The sequence below is a fragment of the Peromyscus eremicus genome, chromosome X (assembly GCF_949786415.1).
Source record: "Peromyscus eremicus chromosome X, PerEre_H2_v1, whole genome shotgun sequence".
In the NCBI taxonomy this organism is placed as follows: Eukaryota; Metazoa; Chordata; class Mammalia; order Rodentia; family Cricetidae; genus Peromyscus; species Peromyscus eremicus.
Genome location: NC_081439.1, coordinates 88,786,858 through 88,813,564, shown reverse-complemented (window position 1 = coordinate 88,813,564; position 26,707 = coordinate 88,786,858). Strand labels below are relative to the sequence as shown.

The following is a 26,707-nucleotide window of genomic DNA, read 5'->3' as shown; positions in this document are numbered from 1 at the left end:
TAATGTGTTTATTTTTAGAGTCCGTTTTCAACGTGATAATATTAAGTATACTTGAGGCAACACCTCTTTACTGCCAAATTCTTTGAAACTGTTTAGAAAACTTGTGTCTCAAAGATACTCCTTTTACCCTGTGCTGTCGTGATGCCTAGCCTTTAGAAGAAGGACAGTGCAGGCAATTTCAGCAAGCAAGCCCAGGTCCCATAGTAAACTGCCTGACTATAGGCTGGATAGTGCTGATACTTAGAGCTGACTACCTTATTTTCAGTAAGTACATGGTCCTAAAACAATCTGAGCAATAAGAGTTTGATAATGAGGCCTTCTTTATTCTCTCTCTCCTTTTCCCCCAACACAGCCTCATAGGATATGGGGGCCTAACCTGGGCTGCCAAAGATTGACCAAAGGCAAGAATATGTGCCAGTGAGGCTTAGGTTAAGGAATGCCAAGTCCCCAGACAGACCATCTATTCTTCTAGAGATTCAGAGATTTAGTGAAAAAAAAAAGTGGGCTTTCCAGGGCTGTCTCCTTATACGAATCAATGGCCAGAGAACAAATAGGCTTTCTAAGCTGCACGGTACAGTGCAGAAAACAGGAGCTTCAGAGCCAGAGATTTAGAACCACATCTCAGTTTACTGGACATGTGACCTTGAGTAGGGCATCTCATTCCTCTGACCCTTGGGTTCATTGCTTGGAAGTGGGGAAATCACCTACTCTATCACAAGGTTGCCTCAAACACTGAGAATGCAAACAAGAATTCCTCTAGCACAATGCCAAGAATAAATTACCTAAATATGATTCTCCTCCCAGTCCCTGCTAAGCATACCATGCTGCTGGACTGCTCTCTCAAGACAGAGCTAAAAAAGGATGTTTCAATGGCTGTATATGCATGGTGGTTGTCATAACGGTTGTTTTCATTTTAGGCCAAAGTAATTTTTCCCTTTTGGTTGAGATGATATAAGAGAAACGAGGTAAAAGGAGAGCTAGAGGTATTCAAGGGTACAAGCCAGGTTCGATAGGTCTTTAGCTAAATTGCCACTGTTCTAAGAGAAAATGAAGAATGAGGAAAACTTTGAAGAGTTAAGCAATCAGGAAGGGTCAAAATTAGGCAAATGTTCTAGTCATTTAGTGAATTCTGGGATTGTGAAACTGAGTAATGGGAAATAGAGAAGCATAGTAAGCAAATGGGCAATGGGGTTACAATATGAGGCTTGTCATGTTGAAGGAGTATATTAGAACAGAATGAGAATGCATGCTTATGTGGACCATCTTGGCTAAGAAGACGTAACCACACTTGAAATCTTGTCCTAAAGATAAAGGAGTGGGGGAATAATATTAGTCTGAATTCATTTTATCCTTCAACCTCATCATGTATCTATACCCTCTAAATATCCCCACTGCAACAGTTAACATGCTCAAAACTGTTATTTTACTTCAATATATCAGATTTTGTCACAAAGTGGTTTTGAAGAAGGATTGAATGCATTATGTGTCTGAAAAATTATAAAGTGTTTTCTTTTGTAGTATAAAAATAGGTTGTGCCCACACTTCAGATTGCACAATAGATTTAGATTCTCCATCTGTATTAAATGTCAATTGCTATATACTTAATAAGATTGAATGTAATACTCTGAATTAGTCACTGCTGAATAGACCGACTAGGTCAGTATGCACTTATTTTCCATTGTTCGTGGAAACTATTTTCTCCACCTGTAATTCCACAGTGGTTTCAAAATGAGTATTTCATTCTCACAAGGCACTGGTAGCCCTAAGTCCTTCTTGGGAGCTATCAAGTATGCTTTTCTTGCTCTTCTACCTTTTATAAAAATGCTCACTAAACATTTTCTCGAACAAACACTAAATCCCAAAGAACTCCCTGTCTTTATAAACTACTCAAGCTGAAGGCATGTGTTCTTCTCTCCAACTTTTCTTTTGCCTTTCCTTAGAGGCAGTAATCTAGAGGAATTTGGACAGAGTAATAGACAAGTTTACTTAAGTATCAATGGAAAAAATCCTTTTGTTATTCTGGTAGAATGGCAGTGAACTTTGACCTACCAAATAAAAGTGGGGGGGAAAAAGCTCACTGAGCACAAAATGTTAGTTTGTCACATTTGTAAAAGTTACTTGCAGTTTATTAAGAGCCATGGGGCTGAGACACCCAGGTTTTAGGTGTTACAATTTTATTACCACTGTGTCCTTCCAAGGGAAGCTCTGGTATACATTTGCTGATCTTGAAATTGATTGTAAGCATTTTGGAATGATTGACCTTCTCCTGTGCCTCATGGATAGTGATAAATAATTCTGCAAGTCCTAAGGCCAAGGAGAGGACTCTCTAGCAGTAAGTGTAGCACCCGAAGGTGATTACTACTGTTGACAATTGCTCCTACCTACTTCTCTCCCTGCTCCACCTCTCCCTCTCTCTCCCCCTTCCTTCTACTATCCATTATGGAGCTTTGGCCTTATACCAGGCGCAGTCACGGGTGCTTTACATGAATTACCCTACCTTTCAAGGTATCAGTACAAACTGTGTAGATGATGAAACTGAGCTAAGAGAAGCTCTCTGTCCTAACATTATGCTGCTAGTGTAACTACAGATTATTCAGCTCCAAAGCTACCATAGCATACTGAAATCCAGAACCTACACAACCATTTCTGGAAGCAAGCTGTCAACATCAAGGCTTGGAGCCAGGCAAGACAGTCCTGTGTGGAAGGGTGGCTGGATGCCATCGGGAAGGGAGGTGGAACATGTATGGTTGGAGGCAGTAGATCTAGTGATTCCTATTGTTATTACACAGAGAAAGAACAAAAATAGCTAGAAGATTGCATATGTGTATGTGTCCAACTGTTCTGCATGTAAAAAAGATAATAACTACCTGCCCATTTCTTCCTTCATGGTCATGATCAAACTTCTTACAGCTTGCATTTCCTTATAATTTGCTCTCTCCTTGACCTCTCTAAATCTGTCTTCCATCCTCTTTGCACACACCCTTCTCCCTCAAAGGCCAGTAGTATCTTCTTTGATGTCTCTGTAGCAGTGGACTCTGTCAAATCTTCCATATCATGAAGGCTTCTTTTTCCTTGACATTTTGAGTCTCTATTTCTGATGGCTTTCCTCCTCTCTCCTGACATCCATATTCAGCCAGCAGCTGCTTACCAGGCATTTCCTATCTGACTTATCTATCCTATCTAATCCAAGCACACCAAACCACCAATGTCTAAGAAGAACTCATTCTGTATTTCCTCATCTAGTTAAAAGCAATAGATGTGTTCAGTCAGTCAGTCAAGGAAGAAATAAATCTGTGGATTATCCTAATACTCTCTTACACACAGTCACCCATAGCATCACCAAGTAATATTAACTCTACCTTCTAGAAATGTTTTGATTTTTTCCCTTCCTCCCTAACCTTACTGTCACTACCTCCAGAAGGCCCTTCATCCTTCCCTGTATCAAATGAGATCTCCAGATTCAAGGTAGTATGGTGATAGACTTTCCCTGTATCAGTTAAAATCTAAGTAGTCTTTTTTTCTTCTATTGTGACCCATGACTCCTGCTCCATTTACCATCTCACAGTTTTGGCTGTTTTTCTAAGCACAGATTTTATCAAGCTAGTCATCTGCTTAAAATCATCCCATAGATCCTTATATTCCTTAGAATAAAGTTTAGACTGTATCTGCCCATGGCGTACAAAGCCCATCATTTTCTGGGTCTAAGCTATTTCTCCAGACTTGCTTTTTACAATGGTTCTCAAATCTTAGATTTGGTGGAATCAACGTTCTTCTAGTCTCCTGAATATCTCTATGTCCATCGCCTCTTTATATTCCTGCATGCAGCCCCTTCAATCATTCATCTCATTTTTGTTGGCAAAAATTTATTCACTTTCGAGATAACTCCACTTTCATTTCCATTCTGCATTCTTTTCTAAGTCCCCTGAGCACATCTGGATGTTTCTTCCTTCGTGCCAGCCTGTCATCATACATTTGTGTTCATTACAACAAGGGTTCCTTCACATTTGATTTGCCACTTTGTCTGACAGGTTTTCAGCCAATCTGCACATTCCTTAGAGGCAGGAACCATTTTCTATTTATTGTTATACACCAAGAGCACGGGGTACCACTCCCCCGCTCCCCGCCGCCCCGCAAGCTGACATTTGCACCTTCATTAATAGCTCTGTTGCCTACCTCTCCAGAGAGTTATTTTTCCTCCTTAAGCATTTAGCTAAAATGCATTTTCTCATTAAAAAAAAATTCCCCTGATTGGACTCACTTCACTGTAATTACTCATTCATTTTTATTATGTCCTCAGTGTGTGTGTTCAAATGGTTTAGATTCTATTCTTAATTCTAGCTCAACCACCTTATGTATTTAAGGATCACTGCTGAAATCATGATAGAAAGTGCTTTTAAAAAATGATTTCCTTTAAAAATATCCATTTTCTTTCCACTCAGAGAAATGGCTAGGCTCCTGTTAAACACACTCATGCCCACCCTAAACCAAGTACCCAAGTGACAGGAACAGAGATGAAGACTATAAAGCCACCTAAACTTTCAAGACCGAAGAGAAAGATTTCCAAAAGCAACTGGAACTACAAACTGGTAAGAGACATAAAGCTTCAATTCCTCAATGCCAAGGAAGCAACCCCCCACCGCACCCAAAGGCTTTCTTTCCATTTTCTTTGTCTCTTTCTTGTCTGGACACTGCAGTGCTGCCCAGCCCCATGAAAGGCTTGAGAGGAGACAGATGATATCACCTTGCCCGCAGAGCCTCTGAGGTGGATTAGCCCTTATATTGTGGTAGTTTGGGAGAGAAGTAAAAGAAAGCGGCACACAAAATATTCAGGAAAGTGCTGTTTGTTTATGTGTTTGTTTGATGTGCTCGGGGTCTAAAAGCTCAGAACAAACGTAGACAAAGGGAGATGGAATGTGCTACCTTCCTTTGTACTTCCTCCGCTACAAGCTGCTCTTCTTTTCTTGCTACAGGCTGTGCTTTCCCTAGCCAGACTGTAAGTTCCTGGGGATCATCAGCCACGTGTTTCTTTTGAATTCCCTAAACCTTTCAGCACACTGAGTACATAGTGCATGCTCAAGAAACACTGTTGACGCACTGAGTACTACGTAGTTAACTATTTTCCTTCCCTGGCAAATTTTCAGGAATGCCTATTATTCACAAAACTGTGGCGTCTTGGAAGTCAAAAGGAAGCAACCATCTGTTGGTATACATTTTCCCTTAGCTATGCGTTATACAGAGATTTCCTTTGGAAAAATAAACAAAGGATGCTTGATGAGCCAGGACAAAGAACTAAATATAGAGTTCAAGTGGCCAGAGTATCAAGGTCAAAGCATGCCCTTCCTTAACCAGATTAAAGGAGAGCTATGGGCCTGCATCTACCTCCCCCTTTCCCGTGTTCTCCAGCCCTAAATGAAAGTATTTCCAACCACCTATTTTTGGGATTCTGAAAGCTGAGCCTCAAGCATAAGCTACATACAATTCAGTTAATAAATCTGGAGTGATGTTAATCTCTGTCTCTGTAATAATAGGAAGAGTCCAGCTTTGTTTACTTTCTGAGGAGAATAGGGAAGAGAGAAAAACTAGAATGGGAAGGCAGTATTTATGGACTCTTTATGAAAAGTCAATCTGTGACAAAAACACTCGCAAACAATAAGGAAGGGGAACAGGTTTGGCAGGGATAGAACCTATTCCTGTTCTTGCCAAATTGTTGTAGCTGGCATCCTCCACCACCGCCCATGTGAAGTGCTTGAATTACACTGTGAATATAGTAGTCATTCTCTACAGACAAATCTAGATGAGATAAAATGGGGGGCGGGGGGAATCCAGACACCATTCAGTGTCTGGCTCTCATAATTAGCATTATCTTACTATTTATTTCACTGCATAAAGTACTTACAAGTATTTTTGAAATCTCAAGTCCCTTCTTTAACTGCATTATTAATCCTGAGGCTTGTCCTGAAGCCTTTTGGACATACAGGCTCTGTGTTGAATGAGTATAATAGGTAGTCTGGATGCACCCTATTATTAAAGGGGAAGGTAAGGGCATATCTCTAAGCTTTCAGAAGGGATGATGTCATAAAGAAAAGCCATGGACTTCCATAAACCTTCCTGGAGGGGCCCTGTCCAGGACAGGCTCTTTAAAAATTATGAATTCTTTGAGAATTTTATACAATGTATTTTAATCACATTCACCTGCAAACCTTTCCCCTAACTCCTGCCAGATTCACTGTCACCTCCTTACCACTCCTCCCAACTTCATTCAGGACAGAATCCTGAACTGAACAGACTAGACATCATTAACTCCTAAACTATAGACTCAGGTTGAACACTATTGTTTTGTCTCCCTGTTCTTTGTTGGATCCCAGCTAGTGTTTTTATTCCATCATCTATAGCCCTGTACAGGTGTAACCACATCAGAGTGGATTTGTACAGTGTGTAAGCCACTGTGTGTATAGATAGTATGCCTAAGCTATTTTCCTGTACCTAGCATGATGCCATACATAAAAAGGTAGTAGCAAAAGCTGATCTTTTGTGTAGCCAGAGCAGGCAGTGGTTCACATAATGGGATTTAACAAGCATCCCTAAGGGTGCTATTTAAATAGCTGCTTTGCTGGATCACCATGGGATTCTCTCTTACTTTACTTACACATGGTAGTGCTAGCACGATTTACTTAAGGTACAGGTTAACTTCTGAATGCTAACTTCAGAAAGCTACTTTCTAACTATCACTTCTTGGGCTATGATGTTGCTCCATGGTATAATACTTGCCTAGCATTTGCCCCAGCACCCAAAGAAAGAAAAATCACCTGTTATCCAAAGGCCAGAGTGCATCCTCCCCTACTAACACAATGATGGATTATTTTATGAGGCCTGCTGATACCACTTCAAACGAGCAGAGCAAATAATCAAAAGAACTGGTTTCCAGAACGGCCTGTGAAAGGTTGGAAGAATGCTATGCTTAGGTGAGGCTGGCCAGAATGATAAATTTCCCAGGTATCAGGAAAAGAGATTTTAGAGAGATTGATTCTAACATGAAAGAGAAATGGGATAAACTGCAATTTTGCTTTTTTTCCCTATTATTTTCTCTATACTTGGTAGTCATTTGATTAGAATGAATACAAGAATAGTTTTATTTTTAACCATATTTTATTCACTCTTATCTATTACTCCCCTGTTAATCATGCAAATTCTAAACTGAGGGATCCCGTATCCAATTTTCTGCTTACAATACTCTCTTGTCCCCTCAACACTATAGATTTCTTACGCTATAATCTGACAGCATAATCAGAAGCTTTGATAAAATGAAACACAGAGGGATTTTGATTGGTTGAAAACCACTCAGAAATAATAACTTTCTACTTTGTTTCTTCCTTCTTGAAAAGAATGAAATAGTAGAGGAAAAGAACAAAATAAAGAAAGTAACCATTGACAGAGCCATGACTTGTGAAATCTGGAAAGGCAGCCAAAAGCACGGTGTCACTTTGTCGTCACATTTCACAGGTTAGGACACTGAAACAGAGGTCCTAACTGACTCACCCTCATGTTAGCAGTTAGTTCACAGAATAGGAAAGTCTGGAATCCAGTTTTCCAACACTCCAATGCGCCTTTTCATTCTTTATACTTCTCCCTATACCCACAGCATCCCATTCTACAGTTTCACATGTGAGTTTAACCAGTACCCATGGACTTTATATAGATCACTGCCCAGCAGAGATTATATTACTAGTGTATGTTCATCATTTAAGTATGTTCACTGTAGCAAAAGAAACCGAAAACTTTAAGAAGACCAATCAGTTGGGAATGTGGAATTACTTATGCGTAAGGATGCATTGCCTTAGGAGATATTCTTCAGTCTTAAACCAGGATCATGATAAAATTATTTCATCACTTAAAACAAAACAAACTTGATCTCTTACACTTATCTGTCATACAAGTAAGATTAAGAGTGGATTATAAGACTATATAGAATCAGAAAAAAATTTACCCAATCACTGCCCATGAGAAATCCTATATTTTATCGGCCTGTATTTAGACTTTAAGTAGTATTATCAGTTATTCCATAAACACACACAAAACAAAATGATATATATATATATATATATATATATATATATATATATATATATATGGAGTTTCATACATGCTTTTAAGAGAAAGAGGGAGAAATAATACCTTTCTTTTATTCTGCCCTGCCAAAGAGCACTGAACTCCCCTTCTAAGCTCTTTTAACATTCACTGTTGGTAAGATTTTTACACTTGTACAGCAGTTCATAATTCACAGACAATTTAATCATAGATATTGTTTGTTGATTACAAAAAGACTAGGTAGAGGGAATCAAAACTAAGTGAGAAGATGAGGAGTGAGGGCATAGCTAAGACCAAGGCTGTGGGATGAAGGGAGAATGAGCTAGGAATGGAGGAAACAGTGATGATCAGAAAGAATGCTATACTGAATAAGCATCACCCTACCCTGAGGATTCATGATTCCCAAATTGTCCAGCAATGACTTTACAAGTGATGACATCCATTTTGATGAAGGATCACTTCCTATATGATTCTCATACCACCGACTGTTTGAAAAGAAGGGAGTTCCTCTTCATCTGTTGTTACCCTCAACCCATTTAACTAATTTTAAAAATCATCCATATCTGTGACCTTTATTAGAACAAAATTCCTAAAGGCATGAGATCATCTACACTACCATTCAGTCCTTCACTCCAAATGGCTGTGCTACAGTCTGGCAAAACCAAAGTCCCTCCAAAGACCATCTAATTTACATCCAATAAAAGAATTGCAAATATTACTGTTACATACCTCAACCTGCTGGCAGATCTGTATTAGTTTGGCCATTTGATTTTCTAGTTCGCTGTTGCGTTTAACCAGGTTGGTAAGGTTCATCTCCAGAGTTTGCTGCCATCACAGATGATATGAGGCCAGTGGGAAACAGGAGAAAGGGGGAAAAAAAGAAAAATGAACTTGAGAATCAATGTAATATGGAAATCAATCAGTCAAAAGACAGAGCTCTCTCCCTCTTTTGTGTGTGTGGGGGGATATCATAAAGGTGAGACAGAGCCTCACTCTATACCCCATATTGGCTTCACACTTAAAGCAATCCTCCTGCCTCAGCCCACAAAGTCCCAGGATTGTAGGTATATGCTCCTCCATGGATACAGAACCGGGGGCCTCACACATGCTAAGCAAGTGCTGTACTACTGAGTCACACCACCAGCTCAGTAGATTCATATTTCACAGATTTACCATGTCTGCTACAGACCAAGAATTGTAAATATGCCCAACTGGGGAAGAGGTAACATCCATGACTTTGCAGGCTAATGTAGGAATTTACTGACATTAAGGCAATCTAAACTTTTTATAATTTTATATTATCTTTAACTTTTCAATCATTTCGTAGTCCTCTCCTTTTGCTCTCAAATCAAGTCCAGCAACACAAGAGAAACAAGGTGGTAATTTTTTTATGCTTTTTATGCTTAAGTAGACTAAGAAAACTATAATTTGTATGTGCGTATGCATGGGAGGTGCATGTTTGTGTGGGTGCACATGTATGCAAGTGCATATACATGTGTGTGTACACGCTTGTGGAAACCACGGGCCAACTTTGAATTGTGTTCATCAGGAGCCACCCACCTTGCATTTTAAAAAAGGACACTCATTTGCCTGGTGCTCACCAATTGGGCTAGGCTGGCTAGCCAGGGAGCCCCAGAAATCTGCCTGTCTCTGCCTCTCCAGCACTGGGGTTACAAGTTCACACCACCACACTCAGCTTTTCCCTATGGGTTCTGATGATCAAACTTGAGTCTTCACAGCAAGCAGCCTACCAACTGAATTGTTTCCCCAGCCCTATAGTTTATTGAAGGAATGCTTCTTGCCAGACAATTTCATATGTATCAGAACTATAACAATTTCACAAAGAAGGATATGCTAGCATTTTAATGAGGAGGAAGTGAGTGACAGAGTGAGGGTAAAGTGTTTTGTAGCTATAAAACAAATGCGTAGCAAAAGCTAAGACTGAAGCCTGGATTCCTAACTAATCCACAATTTTGAATCAATATTCTATAATGCTTTGCATTTTTATTTATAATATTATATACTTATTAGTAGGCCTCTTCATGAAAAAAAGTATATTGTACCTGGAATGCGATATTCATCTAAATCAAACTTTATATTGCACAGTTTTCCTTCCACAAAACACCAAGAGTTTCGAACACAAAGCCTGATTCTATCTGGAAAATGTCTACTATTTACCGTCACTTACTGGTACACAGCTCCTTTTAGGTTCACATGAGAATCACTGCAGATATTTTGAACATAACATAGCTGTACCAGTACTTAGAACTCTAACATATTTCCAGTTGAACAAGCTACTCTCTCCCATTCCTTCAGTGAAAAATAAAATATTATGTCTCTCTATATTGATCATAGACATTCATTCTTCCCTATCTCCAGATTTTAGTTTTGATAGCTGCTTCCCCTCCAGAACTGGTTTCAGTATATACTACTCTCTTATCCATTATCTCAATACTACCACATCTGTCCCAAACGTAATACCCCAGTTCCTAGATCCTTATTCTGGTAGTATTCTTTCCCAGGGTCATGGCCACTGTTTCATCGCTATATCCATGGTTGCTATGATTTATAGCTGTTCAAAGTTCATGCTATTGAAAGAGAGGATGGGAAGGACACTGAGGAGTAAAGGGATGTAGACAAAGAGAGGGATCTCATGTTCTTGAATCTTTTCCTATCTAGGAAGTAGCTGTGGCTCCTTAATAGCCTTGGCATTGTTTTGTGAATGTGTCAAAAAGGATATATTCATATAAATGTATGTATAGCAACGGTGGTTAATCTGATTTCACTTGTTCTCAAACGGAATTTTGAAGACCAGCTTAACTCTTGTTTCCCTTCATGTCTTTGTGTTGTTGTTGTTGTTGTTGTTGTTGTTGTTTTTGAGACAGGGTTTCTCTGTGTAGCTTTGGAGCCTTTCCTGAAACTCACTCTGTAGACCAGGCTGGCCTTGAATTCAGAGAGATCCACCTGCCTCTGCCTCCTGAGCGATGGGATTAAAGGTGTGCGCCACCACTGCCTGGCTCCCTTCATGTCTTACTTTGATAGTTGAAATGTGAAATATTTTCCATACACTCGAGTATTTGAACACTTTGGCACTGTTTATTGAGGTGATAGCCTTGCTGGAAGAAGTGGGCTTTGAAAATCCATAGCCTTGCCCCATTTTCAGTTCACTTTCTTTGCTTCTTGCTAACAGATGAAGGAGTGATATCTCAGCTTCCTAGTCCTGTCCTCATGCCTGCTCTTGCTGCCATGGTTCCCCCACGGTGATGGACTCTTATCCCTGTGGAACCTTAAACCAAAAGAAACTCTTTCTTGTATTCATTGGTTTGGGTCTCGGTATTTTATCATAGCAACAGAAAAGTCACTAGTACGCAGATCTTTCTTGGTTTCCCTAGCTTCAGTTCCATGGAAGTAGCCCATGCCACCTCTGCTTTATTTCATTTATTTCTGGAGGTGTTTCTCTCAGCTTTCTTTAATTCTGCTATCATCTAAATCTTTGTTCTCAGTAGAAAGGATTGGGGGGAAAGGACAAGGGAAGGGCAGCAATCACTGAATTAGGCATAATCACTAAACTAAATAGATGCCAAAGGGAAAAAGAAGAAATGACAGTTCAGAGATTTGCCATAACAAAAACATATGAGTATCTCGTGTGCTCAGGGTGCAGTAACAGATCTTGAAGGATAAGCAGGAATTTAACAGATTTAACAGACAGGGATGGTGGAAGGCAGGGTATTCCAGGCACGAGGAATAAGATGAGCAAAAATAAAAATAAAGCAGCCAAGAGTGGTGGCACACACCCATAGTGCCAGCTACTGGGACAGCTGAGGCAGGAAGACGACTTGAGCCTAGGAGTTTGAACTGTTGTTTAGTTACTTTGTACTGAACAACATAGTAAGCTCCTTTTCTCAAGAAAAAAAAAAAACAAATATTGTTCCTATTCAGGGATCAATCAAGAGTTTAGTTTGACTAGAACACAGATTATAAGGATGAAAATGGAGATCAAAGCCCTGTTTTGCTGGGTGTGGTTGTACACACCATTAATCCAAGCACTTGGGAAACAAAGACATGCAAATCTAATTTCTGTGTGTTCTAGGCTAGTCAGGGCTATAGAGCAAGTTCCAGGCCAACCAATGCTTCCTAATGAGAACCCACCTGGGGAAAAAAAGCCCTGTTTTGAGAGTCCTGAATGTACAAATGGTTTTGTACCTATTTGTTTTCGTATTGGGGTTTACCAAGGGCTGTTGAATAAGGAAATGACATAATCATGGCACATTTAGGATATTAGCCTAGCAGCAATATGGGGAACAGAGCAAAACAGGAAAGCCTGGGAGGCAGGGACACTGGTTGTAAAGATACTGTAACATTCAAGGCAGTTGCAAATGCGGGTCTGGGCCAAACTCAGAGGATAATCAGGAGAAACATGTTTCAGGAAAAGATTCATCACTGTCAAATATGCAAAGACCAAGAGAAATGTGAAAATTTATTTTTTTAAAGGTGAGGGGTGGGCTAGATTGGGTAATCATAGGTCACAAGTAACCTTTGTAAAAGGAGTTTCAGTAGGGTTTTGGAAGTAGACACTAAAGCGTACAGGGATAGAGTTCATCAGAAGGTGGCAAGCCTAGACTCCTCTCCAAAAGTTTGACCATAAAGTGAACAGAATAGATCTCAGTTTGATCAAAGGGTCTAGTGTAAATTAGAGAGGGGAAAATTACTAATGGAGCCAATGAGTCAAAAATTTCCTCCTGAAGAGTAGTCTGCATTCCCAGATCAATGGAAATCCTGAGTATCAAAAATCATTATATCGACCTATTTGATAAATTGTCCATTGACTGATAAACCCAGAGAAGAAAAACGATTTAAAATTCTGTGTTTCTCACCGAAATGTGTTTCCATGTGATTCCACTGGGAGAATTTTTTTTTTAACAAGTACATGAGACCTGTTGTAACGCTGGCCTTCAAATTGATATATCATAAATAATTCATACTGCAGAACAGGACTAAGATCCCTGCTGTGCGCTCCTCATTTATGGCCCTGAACTGAGAGTCGTGGCTTGTATAAAGCTACGGAAAACAAAAATTAGGACTGAACACATAATTTAGGGTCTGGTTAGACTACAGGCCTTGGGTTACCATTACGAAATGATGGCAAATGGTTAGTTTGCTCTGGCCCCCTAGCAATTTGCAGAATGCCAGTCCATTTTAACAACACAGTTCTAGAACTGACAAGATGACTCTAATTTCAACCTTGCTTCATTAATATGAAAAACGCTTTGAAAAATAAATCTTTGGCTAATGAAAACACCATCTGTTGATGGCTTTTTGCCACTGTTTTCTTACATTATGAGACGTAATTTGGGGGAAAACAGTGAACATTTACTTACTTCCTATTCATTTGTAAGGAATTAAAGCCTCCTTTCAAACTGGAATTGATTCTCAATAATGAACATATGCAAAGGGAAGCAGTGAACTGAAGCAATTATGCAGTCTATCTCCTCACCCTTTCCAAAATGCCCAGCACTCACAAATCATTTAGAACTAAAATTTGTGGACCACTCTAGGTTTGAATGACTTGGATTAATTTGGGCATGTAATGATCTTGTCTATACCATGTCTGAGTAAACAAAGTTGATTTGTGTGTGTGTTTGTGTATGCACAGACACAGAATCTTTTCATGTCAAAATAAACATGTCTCTTTGTTATTGTAATTCAGTTTTGAAGAATCGCTTTGTTTTGCTCCTTTCTATGTATTCCATTTGATGACTGGGCTAGGTTCCCTCTGTCCAAGCCCAGTTAGTACAACTTTCTCAAAACAGTTGAACCATGACATCAAGAGAGCCAAAGTGGCAGGGGAGATTGGAATGGAGATATCTGCTGGGAGGAAACAGAGACAGGAGGTTGGCAGAGAGAGCAGGATGAAGTTCCCATTTCCTGCAGCAGGAGGTTACCTCTGAGTCTTTCTGCATTTCCCTTTTTGTGAGGGTGAGAAGCCATTTTAGCTTATGAAACTCTGAGACCCTCTTCACCTTCTAATGACTACATTCTAGCTCTCATAAAATTGTACATGTGTCTAAACAACGCAAGAAGAAGGGAAGACTTGGCTGGCTTCCATAATTGAGATTGTAAGCGGCCTGTGTTAGCTAAATTGGCAGTCTACACTGATTCCATTTTCACCCTAATTCCATTTCGTTTGTGTTGTATAGCCTTGGCCTCTTTGTGCTCTGTAGTTCCCTTTCCTAAAGAACATGATTTTCTACCCAGGAGGCCAGGCACAGGCCACTCTTCTTTCAGACAGCATCCCATTTTTCAAAATGCCCTCTCTGACTCACCTAAATAATCGCTGCTTTTTTTTTTTTTTTTAGTTCTCACTTCCTTAGACACAGGTTACTTAAGGTAACATTCTTCCTTCTTATTGACTCCCTCAATAAATTTAGTCACATGTTAAAAAAAAAAAAACAGCTCTTCATTAAAGGGCCCTGCTCTCCATTTGCCATGCTCCATTCCATGGAGGCATATGTAGTCACACACATGTGTGCACTTATACACACTTACCTGATACAGTCATAAGACCTGAAAAAGGGTCCAGATTTTTTGTTTGTTCTGTTAAGACATCTAGTATTGCCATCAAAGGCCTGTATCCTATCTAGCTTTCCAAAATATACAGGAAGAATGTTGTCGAAACCTAGGCAACATCAGAACTTTGGGGTTTTGATATGGGAATTGAACGTTGGGGCAGGGGTTGGGAGCAAGAAAGGAAAAAAAATCAACCCCAAAGTTAAGCTATTAAAGATGAAAGCAACTTCCATGGATCCCCATGTCATATAATTGAGTTGTGGAAAGCAAGAAAAGGATGTGAATAGAGATCAGGGTAAGGAGTAGGAAACATGGGGTAGATGAGGAACAAGGACCAGACAAAAATCATCAGCATCAGAATCATCTGAGGTCTAGGGACATAACTCAGTGGTACAGCACTTGCTTAACATGTATAAGGCCCTATGTTCAAACCTCAGTGTGGTGGGAGGAAACCAATTTACAAAATAATCCATCATCACAGAACTCAAGAGGCTGAGGCAGGAAGATCATCCATGAGTTCTAGCCAACAGAGTGAGAACTTGTCTCCACAAGCAAAACAAATATCTGAGTCAGTATTATGATGCCCATTCTTCAGCATTTTTTCCTTTTCTTTTTTCTTTCCTTTTTTTTTTTTTTTTTGCATCCTATCCATACATGGACATTACCTGCTCTTCCAAAAACCAGAAGCCAAAATCTTAATATGTTTTTCACGTCATGTTCTACCTTTTTCTTCTCCCCACCCCCCAAATGTTTGTCTTAGAAATACTTACTTCGCTTTTGCTTCAGTCTGTCACTTTATATATCAATTACATATGCCCTTTCAACAACAGAACACACCATCTGGTCGACAAACTGAAGCCCACACCCTTATGCCAGAGTTTATTCTTTCCCCCAACATTTATTTGCTGTTGTATAGACACAAGCTATATCCTACAATGAGATGCAGATGATGTACTAGATGTGTATCACACGGGCCAACTCTACTTAAAGTTTGTTAGAAAATGGCCAGACTCTCAAGCCAGGTGACATGCATTGTCACCCCCCACTTTCATTCCGATGTCTCTGCAAACACTGAGCACAGACTCACACACCACCACTCTGTCATGACCAGGAATGTTATTTGAATCATTCTGCATGCTTCCCTTCCTCTTTGGATGCATACCAGAATTAAATATTTAGCCTAAATAGGTAAATTTTACTTAGACTTTCTAAAAATCTAAATACAGCACTTATTTTGATAACACTCATAATAGTGAGTAAAAGCCAACTCTACTCTTGTAGAAGCCTCAGAATCCCATTCTACCTGCACTGTCCCCCATCACTGCCAATCTTTTGGCTACAATCTTTTCTTTCTCTTTCATCTGTTTTTCCTTCATATATAATTTCTGACCAGGAGTGTACTGTGAGAGTCAACCCTTGACCCCCTCCAGCCTGCTTTTTCATGGCTGTACCTCCATTCTGAAGCCAATTAAATCTCCTCCTCTAGCCATGATTTCTCAGCCACTGGAAAAACTTGAATTTCAATTCCTTCTAGAATCCTTGCCCTTTCAAGTCTTATAACATAAGATGTTTGAACACATGCTGTTCTCTTAACCAGAACATCTTCATTTTCCTCACTTTTCCCCCACTCCCCAATAAGGAGGTCCAAAATCTACCCAAAGTCTCGCCTACTGTCCCTCTGAGGCTCTCATAACTTCTCATGCTTGCACTGTCTTAAAACCGTGTTCTTAATTGTCTGTCTCTCCTCAGTACACTAGGGCTGAGATTAAACTGTGTTTATCACTGTAACATCAACACCTTTTCTGGTGCCTGGCACCTAATAGGTGGTCAGCAAATATTTGATGAATGAATGTTGAATTACATGTTGCCTCTTCCTAACTCCTTTATTTGTCTTCAGTGCCTCCATTTTTTAAGACATTCCCAACTCAAACATCCTTCTTTAACTCTCCCCACCATCTAAAACCACTGTAGTCATTCACTCATCAAGCCCTTTCAGGTCTTTCCAGTTTGACCCTTCTTTAATCACAAATCCCTCTCCAATTGCCAGTTCTGAACCTGATGACATCTTTTCCCTGACCTAAACTCTGGGCTTCGGAGTATCCTATGCAAATTTCCATAGTGCTACCAATCAAACTGAATTGGATTTTTCAATTACTGTGTCTGTCTTCCCTGCTAAGCTCAAAGCCCCACTGTAGCAAAGACTATGCCTTATTTCTTGTAACTCCTGCTCCTGCCACGATGCCCAAAATTTTCAATAAACAAAGTAAGTGGTCATTGTCTCTTAAGTGAATGAAGGATTCTCAATCCCAAATCCCTGATGCTACAGTTTGTTAATGGTTCTTCTATCTTCAGGTGAGACAAAGAACAAAGGTGTGATCTCATTACATCAAGTGTTCATGAACTTAAGAGACATTACCATAGTTTCATCTTCAAACATCACTCCTTTAACTTCAGTAATTCTTGTTTCCTTAATCTCTCCTTACATGTTTTATGTTTATGTAATCGGTTCCTTTGTCCAATAGTTAACAGATAAGATTCTCATCAACCCGAGAGTAATCGGAATCATCCATCATCTTTGGAAGTATCTTCAAAATAATGATTTAGCTCAGACACTGGTGACTAAAAGCCCTGGGACAAAACGATCTCAAAACAGAAAGGTGAGAGCACAAATAATTGGAGTTTCTAGTTGCTAAACTTGCTCGTAAAGCAGAGGGACAACAGAAAATATCTTCCAGCACAGGGTCCCATTAATACTACATGAGTGCAGAGGCAGAGAAATCGATGAAATCTTGGAAGGAAAAAACAAGGATTCAGATGAGCCTTAGAAAGCAGTTTTAGTAGAGATGAAATTAAAATACACTTACTCAAACACCCACATAGGCCATTTGCAGAGTTATCCTGATTTTCTTGTTTTGTTTTAGAATCATGTTCTGTTTTCTTATTTTTGAGAACAATCTGGCTATGTAGTCCTGGCTGGTCCATACTCATTATATAGATCAGGCAGACCTGAAACTTTCAGTGACCCTCCCACCTGCCCATCCCAAGTGCTGAAATTACAGGCATGTGCTAACATGCCCTTGCCTGTTTGTTTTTCTGTGGGTTTTTTTTTTTTTTGGAGACACATTCTCATGTAGTCTAGGGTGTATTCAAACTCACTATGAGCCAAGAATGACCTTGAACTCCTCATCCTCCTTCCTCTACCTCCCAAGTACTAAGATTGTAGGCATTCAACACCACACCTGGTTCTGGATTTACACACACATATGATGGGGGAGAAGTCTTGAACAGTTAAGAAACAAGAGAGAAGCCAGCTTTACAAGCAATAGTAACTTTACGATCTTGAGTTGAAGGCTGAAGACAGGGCTAGCCAAAGAACCCCTTGACAGGTATTAGCCTTCCTATCCACAAACACATCCATTCCAATCATCACCACACCTCAGAGAGTACAAATCCCAACTCAGTTTTTTCTTTTTTTCTTTAAGTTTGGTAGCAAATGTATCAAACTGAGTGCTGTTTTTCTTGTTATATTTAGCTATTGTGATTCTAGACCCAAGTGAGCAAGATATAGAAACAAGTTTTTCCTCTACCTTCATCTATGATAACCCACCCTGGTCTCTACTGAAGAGTTTTCTAATTGAGCATAGATGTCTGGCTCATTTATTAGAGTTACCCCTCGTCTTAGGATACATTCTTTAGAGAATCCACCTAAGGTGTCTACAGAAAGTTTGTCTTATACTCATGATTCCCACCTGCCCAGCTTACCAGTAAATATCATAGACAATCTCTCTAGTCACATACAGTGGCACATATTTATAGACACACTGATACAGCGTCATAGATTCTTTAGAGAATCTGCCTAAGGTGTCTACAGAAAGTGTGTCTTATACTCATGATCCCCACCTGCCCAACTTACCAGTAGATATCACAGACATTCTCTCAGCTTCACATACAGTGACACATATTTATAGACACACTGGTACAATGCCACAGAGCCATTCTCAGTCACCAATTCATGCAAGAATGCACACACTCACAGATGATGATGCATACATATTTATGCAAATATACCCTCTTCGCAACCCAGTCTCTCATAAAGATATGTATCTTCTCATGTTTATATTCATGCTCATATTGGTTCAGCTATAATCAAATGCTCACTGGTACAGAGCTGTGAGGGTATCTGTCTTAGCCAATAGAAGTGGGTGTCAAGTGGGTGCACAGACAATTGACAGGGGTAAGGTGGTGGAATGAGAATAGGTAAGAGGATGACAGAGTGTCTGAGTAGGAAAAAGGACAATAATCAAGGTGACAAGATTCTAGAATATCTTATTTTTCAACCTTTTAACTCTTCCTGTAGCTTTCCTTTGAACAGTCTCCAAGTCTTGTATCTCCGTTCTCTTTGTCTGGGAATCTTTAGCTCTGTCTCAACCTCTATTCTCGTGTGTGTGTGTGTGTGTGTGTGTGTGTGTGTGTGTGTGTGTGTGTGTATTTTACTTCCCTATGGAAGATGCTTACTCTAATTCCAGGTAATATATTGTAACAACAAGACTCTTGATATGTAAATGTAGCTTTATTTAAGAATTATTTGTAGTGATGAATTAGAGGAAATGAAAGGAGAAAAAGAAAATGTGCTTGTTTATCCCCTTCAGGAAATTCCTCTATCCCCCTGGTTTTCATCAGCTATATTTTTGGCAGGCTGTGGGTATGGAAATGTGAAGACATCACTCTCAAAGAGAATTATAATAATCACATCTGATTTATACAGATGTCACCATAGGGTTAGGCAGTTGGAAAATCCAGTAATCAAAATGAATAGACACTTAAAATTAAGGACATGCTATACTTTTGCTCACACTCTGGGTTTGAAAATTGTCAGTAGCTCACAGAAGGCACTTTCAGATTTCCAAGGTATTCCTAATGGCAGGACTGATTTGTGTCTACTAAGATAAGAACCAAATCAAGCTATGGGCACTAGTATACGTCCTACAAAATAATTATAATCCATGGCATGGTGGCTCTCGCCTATAATCCTAGCACCCAGGAAGCAAATTCAGGAAGATCATGAATTCAAGGTCAGCCTGTGTTACATAACAAAACCTTGCCTCAAAAAAAAAACATACAACCCAAAATAGAACAAACAGAAAAACCCATGTCATTATGAAGACATAATTTATTTGAATTTCTTAAGGAGATATTATGTACATGTGCTGGGTGGACACTAAGGAAGATACTGAAGAAACAAAGACTTTGCATCTGGCCTCAAGGAATTATGATGTATCTGTAGTATGTTGGAGCAGACTTGTGGAGTTTGGCTTGAGCTCTAAAAAACCAGCAGAGTTCCTAAGCAGGCCAACAGAAGAACACTGGTAAAAGTAGTAAGAAAAAAAGGGGGGTGGATGTTTAGTACACCATTAAGAAGCTTATCTGAGTAGACGAAGCTAGCAAATTTGAGAGTTGTGAGGGGAAAATGTAAATCAGCAGCAAGTGATAAAAAGTAGATTTTAGAATATTAAGTTGAAGTCTACCAGCAGGAGAGAGCCACTGAAATTGGCCTCTCTATATAAACCCAACATTAGATAATATAATAATATCAATCTTTTATAAGATGGGAACTGTTTATGAATGGAAGTTCTAAAATGTGAAGCAGTTTTATAAAATTATAGCATGTATCATGAAGTAAGGTATGTGTAACTGTCAGGACCACGAGTACTGTTTGAATTAATTAAAGCACTGGTAGTCTTCTAAAGATTGTGTGTCCTGAATCTCAACCCTACAGGCAGACTAAACAAAATCATAAAACATTATATAAGTACCCCTCAAGTCCTCAACTCCATTTTGAGGACATGTTCAAAAAGGAAGCTAGCTTCTGATTACTCTGACCTTTCTTCTGTACCATAATGGTGTGCCTGCTTTTTGCTGAACAGCATTACAGGTCACTAATCCTCGTCAAGGAGGTTGTACATAAAAGGCAGTTATAAAAGGCCAAAAGTGAAGCCCCAGAGTCAAAAATAAAAATAAACATTGCGTCAATTATTGACCATAAGTCAACTTTGTGTGCGTGTGTGTGTGTGTGTGTGTGTGTGTGTGTGTGTGTGTGTCATGAGTTAGTGTGTATGCAGAGTATACATGATCATTCTTGTCCTTTTCTGACAGAACTTTCTGTTCCTCTCAGGACCAGGGGAATGTTCTTAGGTCATCTCCCACACAGCCTTTACCAGCTACCTGGCTTTCTCTAGTCTCCTTAGAAAGGAATCAAGTGAATAATCATAAACGCTTTCTAATTTTAAATTCAAACAAAATATTACATATGACATTAAAAGTCAGGCTTCTTTTCTGTTGAATGAAACTTAGCACTGGATGAAGCAAATTCTCCAAGTCCCCCTACCCCCACCGCCTCTGCCTCTCTCTGTTTCTCCCCGACCTTCCCTTCCTCCCTCACCCCCTCTCTTGTACACACAAACACACACACACACACACACACACACACACACACACACACACGCATAGCATCTCCTTCTCCTTTCCAAAGCCCTAGATGTTCCAGACAACATAACAAACCACACAGTTGGGAATGATTCAGATGTTTCCAGTCTCTATCCAAAAATGAGCAAAAATAGTTTCCACTTAATTTATAAGCAGACTTTTCTGCACATTTCCTAAAAATTAAAGGGAAACTGTCAAAAAATATAGCCACTCTTTCTCCAAAAATTACTGATTAGTCACAGGCTAAGGCATCTTTTTATAAAATACACTTGTGTTTACCCAACCCTGGAGACGGGGACTATAGCTGCATGTTGCCAAATGCCTGCTCAATCACCCCATGTTTTCAGCTATTTTCAAGAAGCCAGTGTCCTGTAGATACAGGCTGACTCTACTCAGTCCCTTTGTTATCTCAGCAGTACATATGGATGCCGGTATTTCTGTCTGGAATATTTTTCAAGGCCAATGCCCTATTATGATCCTAACACCCGAAAATATTTGGCAGTGATTGCTCCATCCTCTCCATATCTCCCACTCTTCTTACAACCCACCCCCATCTTTTGCCATTGTGAAGCTGAATGTTAAGTAATTGTGTCCTTTTCCTGATGCTGCTAATTGTGTATCGTGACCTATGGAATGAGTAGTTGTTGGAGCACAGATTTAAGTGTGTTTTTTTTGGTTTTGTTTTTGGTTTTGTTTTTTTGTTTGTTTGTTTGTTTTGGTTTGGTTTGGTTTGGTTTGGTTTTTCGAGACAGGGTTTCTCTGTGCAGCTTTGCACCTTTCCTGGGACTCACTTGGTAGTCCAGGCTGGCCTCGAACTCACAGAGATCCGCCTGGCTCTGCCTCCCGAGTGCTGGGATTAAAGGCGTGCGCCACCACCGCCCGGCCAGATTTAAGTTTTAAGTCACATTTCAGAGGGGAAACAACAGTGTAATAGCAGACAACAGTGGAAAAAAAAAAGATAGTTGACTCTGCCTGGAGACTGGTTTTCAGTTCCAGCCCAATTACTAAACAGGTCTGCTAACATTAACCAAATCACTTTGTATAACAGAATCTCGGTTTATGAAACTCCCAAGTGTAAGGCTTTGACTAGATCAGGTCCATGGCCCAACAATTTGCTGACTCTAAGAATTTCAGTCAGTAACATTCCCCCCTGCAGCCCTACAAGAATGAAAATTTCACCAACTGAAATCAAAAGACTGATGTTGATTCTTATACACGTTAGGCATACAGTTGCTCTTAACTAAAAAGAGAAGAGGTTATGTATTAGAAACAAATAATTATCAAAAGAGGCACAAATCAATACTTAGAGTGTGACACTCTAAATATGTGTGCAGTAAATTACAGACAAGAAACTGTATCCTATTTTGAGTACTGTTATCCTTACTAACACTTCCTTTAATGTAAATCTGAATAATAAGTTCACCAGATTACGACAGAAGGAAAACTTCCATTGCTTTCTTGCCTTGCTTGCATGGAATCTGGGCCTTTCTTCTAGCTTGGCTTATGTGCATAGACTGTATTTCAGGGTGCTAATCTTGCTATTCATTTAAACATTTTATTTTTGTTAGATTTCATTTTATTTTATAATGAACACATTATAATTCAATGTATGATAATATAATATTCATTGAAGAAATAACAATTATTTTTAATTATACAGCAATGTGGGGAATTATACACTTGATTTTTATATACCAGCATCTAATGTACACTACATGTTTTAGTCCTCTGGAAGTCCTTAGGCATTACCAAATTTAAGCTTTTTTAATTGAAAATATTTTTTCCATACTACATATATTCCAATCATGGAAAGATATGGAATACTTCACATAATCCTTGCGCCAAGACCATGCTAACCAATCTTCTCTATTTCATTCCAATTTTAGTGTATGTGTTGCCAAAGCAAGCACTAAACATTTTATTTTGTATGGAATCTATGTTAAGTGGCTTCCTTCTTGAGAAAAATTATACCACATATCAGGAAGATAATAGGAATAGAACAGTTTGCTAGAGCTGACATTTGTGAACATCAAGGTGAGGTAAGAGTACTTTTAAAACTAGGCACTCAGACTTGAAAACAAATGTTATTTAACATAACTTCACAGAACTGCCCACTGAACACCAGTCAAAGGCTTGGCACTTCTAAGATGGAGACTGAAAACGAGTATTTTAGCCTGGGCCTACAATAACAAACACGGGCACAAGAGCAAATACTAAGTTAACAGTCATTACTTTCAGTTTAAATTTTTAGTTCAGATGTTTAACCACACCTCCTGACTTGGTGATACATTGGTATAAGAATTAGCTCTAAGTTAAGTGCTCAAAGGCAATTTGCAATGGTTAATGCCAAGTGTTCTTTTCTTTGCTATACTGACTAGGCATTTTTTTGTTGTTTCGCAGAGCCGGAAATAGAACCCAGGGACTTGGCACTTGCTAGGCAAGCACTCTACCAAGCCACATCCTCAGCCCTTGCAAACACATGTACTAATGTCCTCCACAAATCTTTCATCCACATAGATACTCAGACACTTCCGCCCACACCTCCACAGAGACCCACCCAAACGTATGCAAATTAGCACATATGCTAATTGCAGTACACCTACACAGGTACTCATATACTGAAAAGAAGAGGTGGAAAGATCAAAGCAAAGATCTGTGATGTGCAATGTGTCCCAGAGAAGTGAGACTGCTGTCACCCTGGTGAAGTGGACAATGGGCTTACTTTCCCAGAATTGCACAGAAATACACAAATGCAATCAGGCTTATGCAAAAGATGAGTTCCAGTGAAAACTTGCAGTGAATACGTTATTCCCCATGAAAACAACTTGGAGTTGACATACTTATCCTATTTACGTTTATTGGGGCTCTTGCTAACTGTACAACTATGTATTAATTCGAAATTGTGGCGAGGATATTGCTTACCTTTAGTTTCTCAAATCGATCATTCAGGGAAGCGACCTGATGGTCTCGGTGACGACCCACCAGTTTGCATAAGGCACAGATCAATTGGTCATCAGATACACAGTACATGTTCACTTTCTCATTCTCATGGTCCAGGCAGGTAATCCCTCGAAGATGTGTGTCTGAAACTGGTTCCACCAGGCGATGACTGGTGAAAGGTTTCTTGTTAGGGTGTGTGGCCCGAAGGCAACGGTCACAGTAGGAGACCTCACAGGTGATGCATGTCTTCACAGCATCTCTCGGAGGGTCCTGCTCACAGAATTGGCAAGCAATTCTCTCACTAGACATGGCGGAGCTTGGCCTGTAAGTCCTCTCCCGACGGCTCTCGCTTGGAGAATTGGGCCCACTGACTGAAGCCTTCTGGAAGCGATCAATAATGTTCTGCAGGGTCACATTCCTCTTGAGGCCATCCAGGCCCCGGTGATTCAGCGAGATAACATACCTGCATGTAGGACACTGAAAAGCAGTAATGGGTTCAATGGATTCACCGGAGCTGCAGCTTGAGACCAGGATGCGATGGGCACAGCTGAAACACAAGCTATGAGCACAAGGGAGCAGAAGGGGGTCTTCAAACAACTCGAGGCAGATTGGACAGGTCAATTCAGACTCCAGTGTTTCCATCTTTAGTGAAAATAATCCTGCTGAGGCATTAAGAACCGCAGAGGCTGGGCTTTCACCTGCAAGTAATACAAAGTAAGAGTCATTAAGCATTTCCAAAGGAAAAGTGGTTGTAGAATAATTATATTGTAACCAATGGAGACTTTCGGCCTGATAGACTCCCCAGGGATGCTTAAGCAATAGGAGTTACTGGGAAATTAATCAAGAAGGCTTTCTGCACCCCACTCTCCTTCAAATCTTGTTTTAGACACTTGCTTGAGGTTGTTGGTTTTTTTTTTTTTTTCCTTCGCTAATAAATAGAAGCAAGTGGCCACCTCTGTGTCTTGGCTTCCTGGTTAACATTACCATTCCAGCTCACACAATTGGCATGGATCATTCTCTCCTAAATTCTCCACTGACATCTCTTCTCTGAGACTGTGATGAGTTGGAGGCCCTACAAATTTCTCAATCCCTATTCTCCAATATTGCTTTCTATTTCATGTCAAGGCAAGATATAAGGGCTGCTCCTATTTTACATCCAGTGGAAGGAAAACAAGGCTATATTTCAAACTCGCTCTCTCCTTCCTGAAATGATTCCATTCTAAGGGTATGCATGAAAAAAAAGGCAGACAGCTTTGGGGAAATGCAGCTTTCAGTGCAGGATAATATCTTTTTCTTCAGAGTGTGAACTTGAATCACTTCATATTACCACACATAGAAACTTGTTTTATCCTATTTCTAAGTAAACTGAGTCATTAGAGACAAAAGATGATAGTTTTCTCTTTCACATTCTCAAACCCTCACCTTCAAAAACTCTTTAATTTCCTCAAGTTGAGTAGTAAAAAATTTCAACCGTAGACTTAGGAACAACTTCTATCAATTATGGCTTCAGTTTGGTTTTATTGTTAAATATTTTTTTCAACTAGCACCTTCCTGTTGCAAAGCTCATCTTCCATGTGTGTTTTCATGCTTACTAAAGCGTGATCAGATGCAAATCAAGATCTAGATGGAAACTGGCAAGTTGAACAGCCAAAAATCTTCAGATGTGGTAACTTTCATTTAAGTGTGGACCAGAGAGAAAAAGAAATCTCCCAACTGACAGAACTAAACCAGTTTGTCACTTTTTTTGATTCTTTCACTGGTGTTTGTTCAAATATTGTCACTGATTAGTGATATGTGCATAGTCCTCTGACAGCAATCCCAAAAATCTAGCACTTAAGTACAATAAATGTATACACAAAAAGTTGTTTCTAAATCAAACCTGTTCAATGAGCTGAACTAACCATCTATTTAATGGAATCTCCTACAGTAAATTGGGCTGTAAATGGGAAGGATTTTCTTTATAAGGCAGACACTCCCAGTTAGTTTAATAGGTTCAAAGATTTGTTTAGCTACACTTAAAAAAAAAAAAAAGACGTGATAGTTTCATTTTACAATTTTCAGGTACTTAGACATATATTCACACATATGTCTATATAGAAATCTTATAATTGGATGCCTTTAGAGAAGAAAGATTACAACTTCCACACAAGGTAAGATTATTTCCTTAGATAATTTTACCTGACACCCCTTAGATGCTCAAATTGAACATGGCCACAAATGAACTTATACTCTCTGACCATCATTGGAAAAAAAAAAAAAGCAATCGTTTCCTCTTTCAAATTTCCCTAAATGATGAATGTTCTTGCAAGCCTAGAAAGTGTTTATTATTTCAAATACTGGGGGCCTCTAGAACATTTTCATTAACATATCTGTATTTCCAACTAACTCCCTCCTCTCCTGGACAGCATTAACAATTTTGTATTTTTATTCATAGCATGGTGACTGGCACAAAATAGGTAATCAATAATGGCTAATAAAGTATTACTCAAACCAAAAGTAAGAAGATACATAGCACTTATTGATTATTTATTTAACTGGGTTCTCAATACTATGTTAAGCACTTTGTATACAATATTCATTAAATTTTTTCAGACTGTGAATATGGTATTATTACTAGACCCATCCTACTTAG

At 39.4% G+C, this 26,707-nt stretch overlaps 1 protein-coding gene and 1 pseudogene across 1 annotated transcript in view; both read right to left on the bottom strand.

The window, feature by feature from the left end:
* The window catches only part of Mid2 (midline 2), a 110,650-nt gene that overhangs the window by 72,859 nt on the left and 11,084 nt on the right, over window positions 1-26,707 (bottom strand). Inside the window, exons 2-3 of the mRNA XM_059250914.1 lie at window positions 24,058-24,773; window positions 8,815-8,910 (exon numbers count right to left, since the gene is read on the bottom strand). Coding sequence (XP_059106897.1) covers window positions 8,815-8,910; window positions 24,058-24,773 — 812 coding nt within the window. The remainder of the gene's footprint in view (window positions 1-8,814; window positions 8,911-24,057; window positions 24,774-26,707) is intronic.
* On the bottom strand, window positions 22,945-23,045 carry LOC131900271 (U6 spliceosomal RNA; annotated as a pseudogene).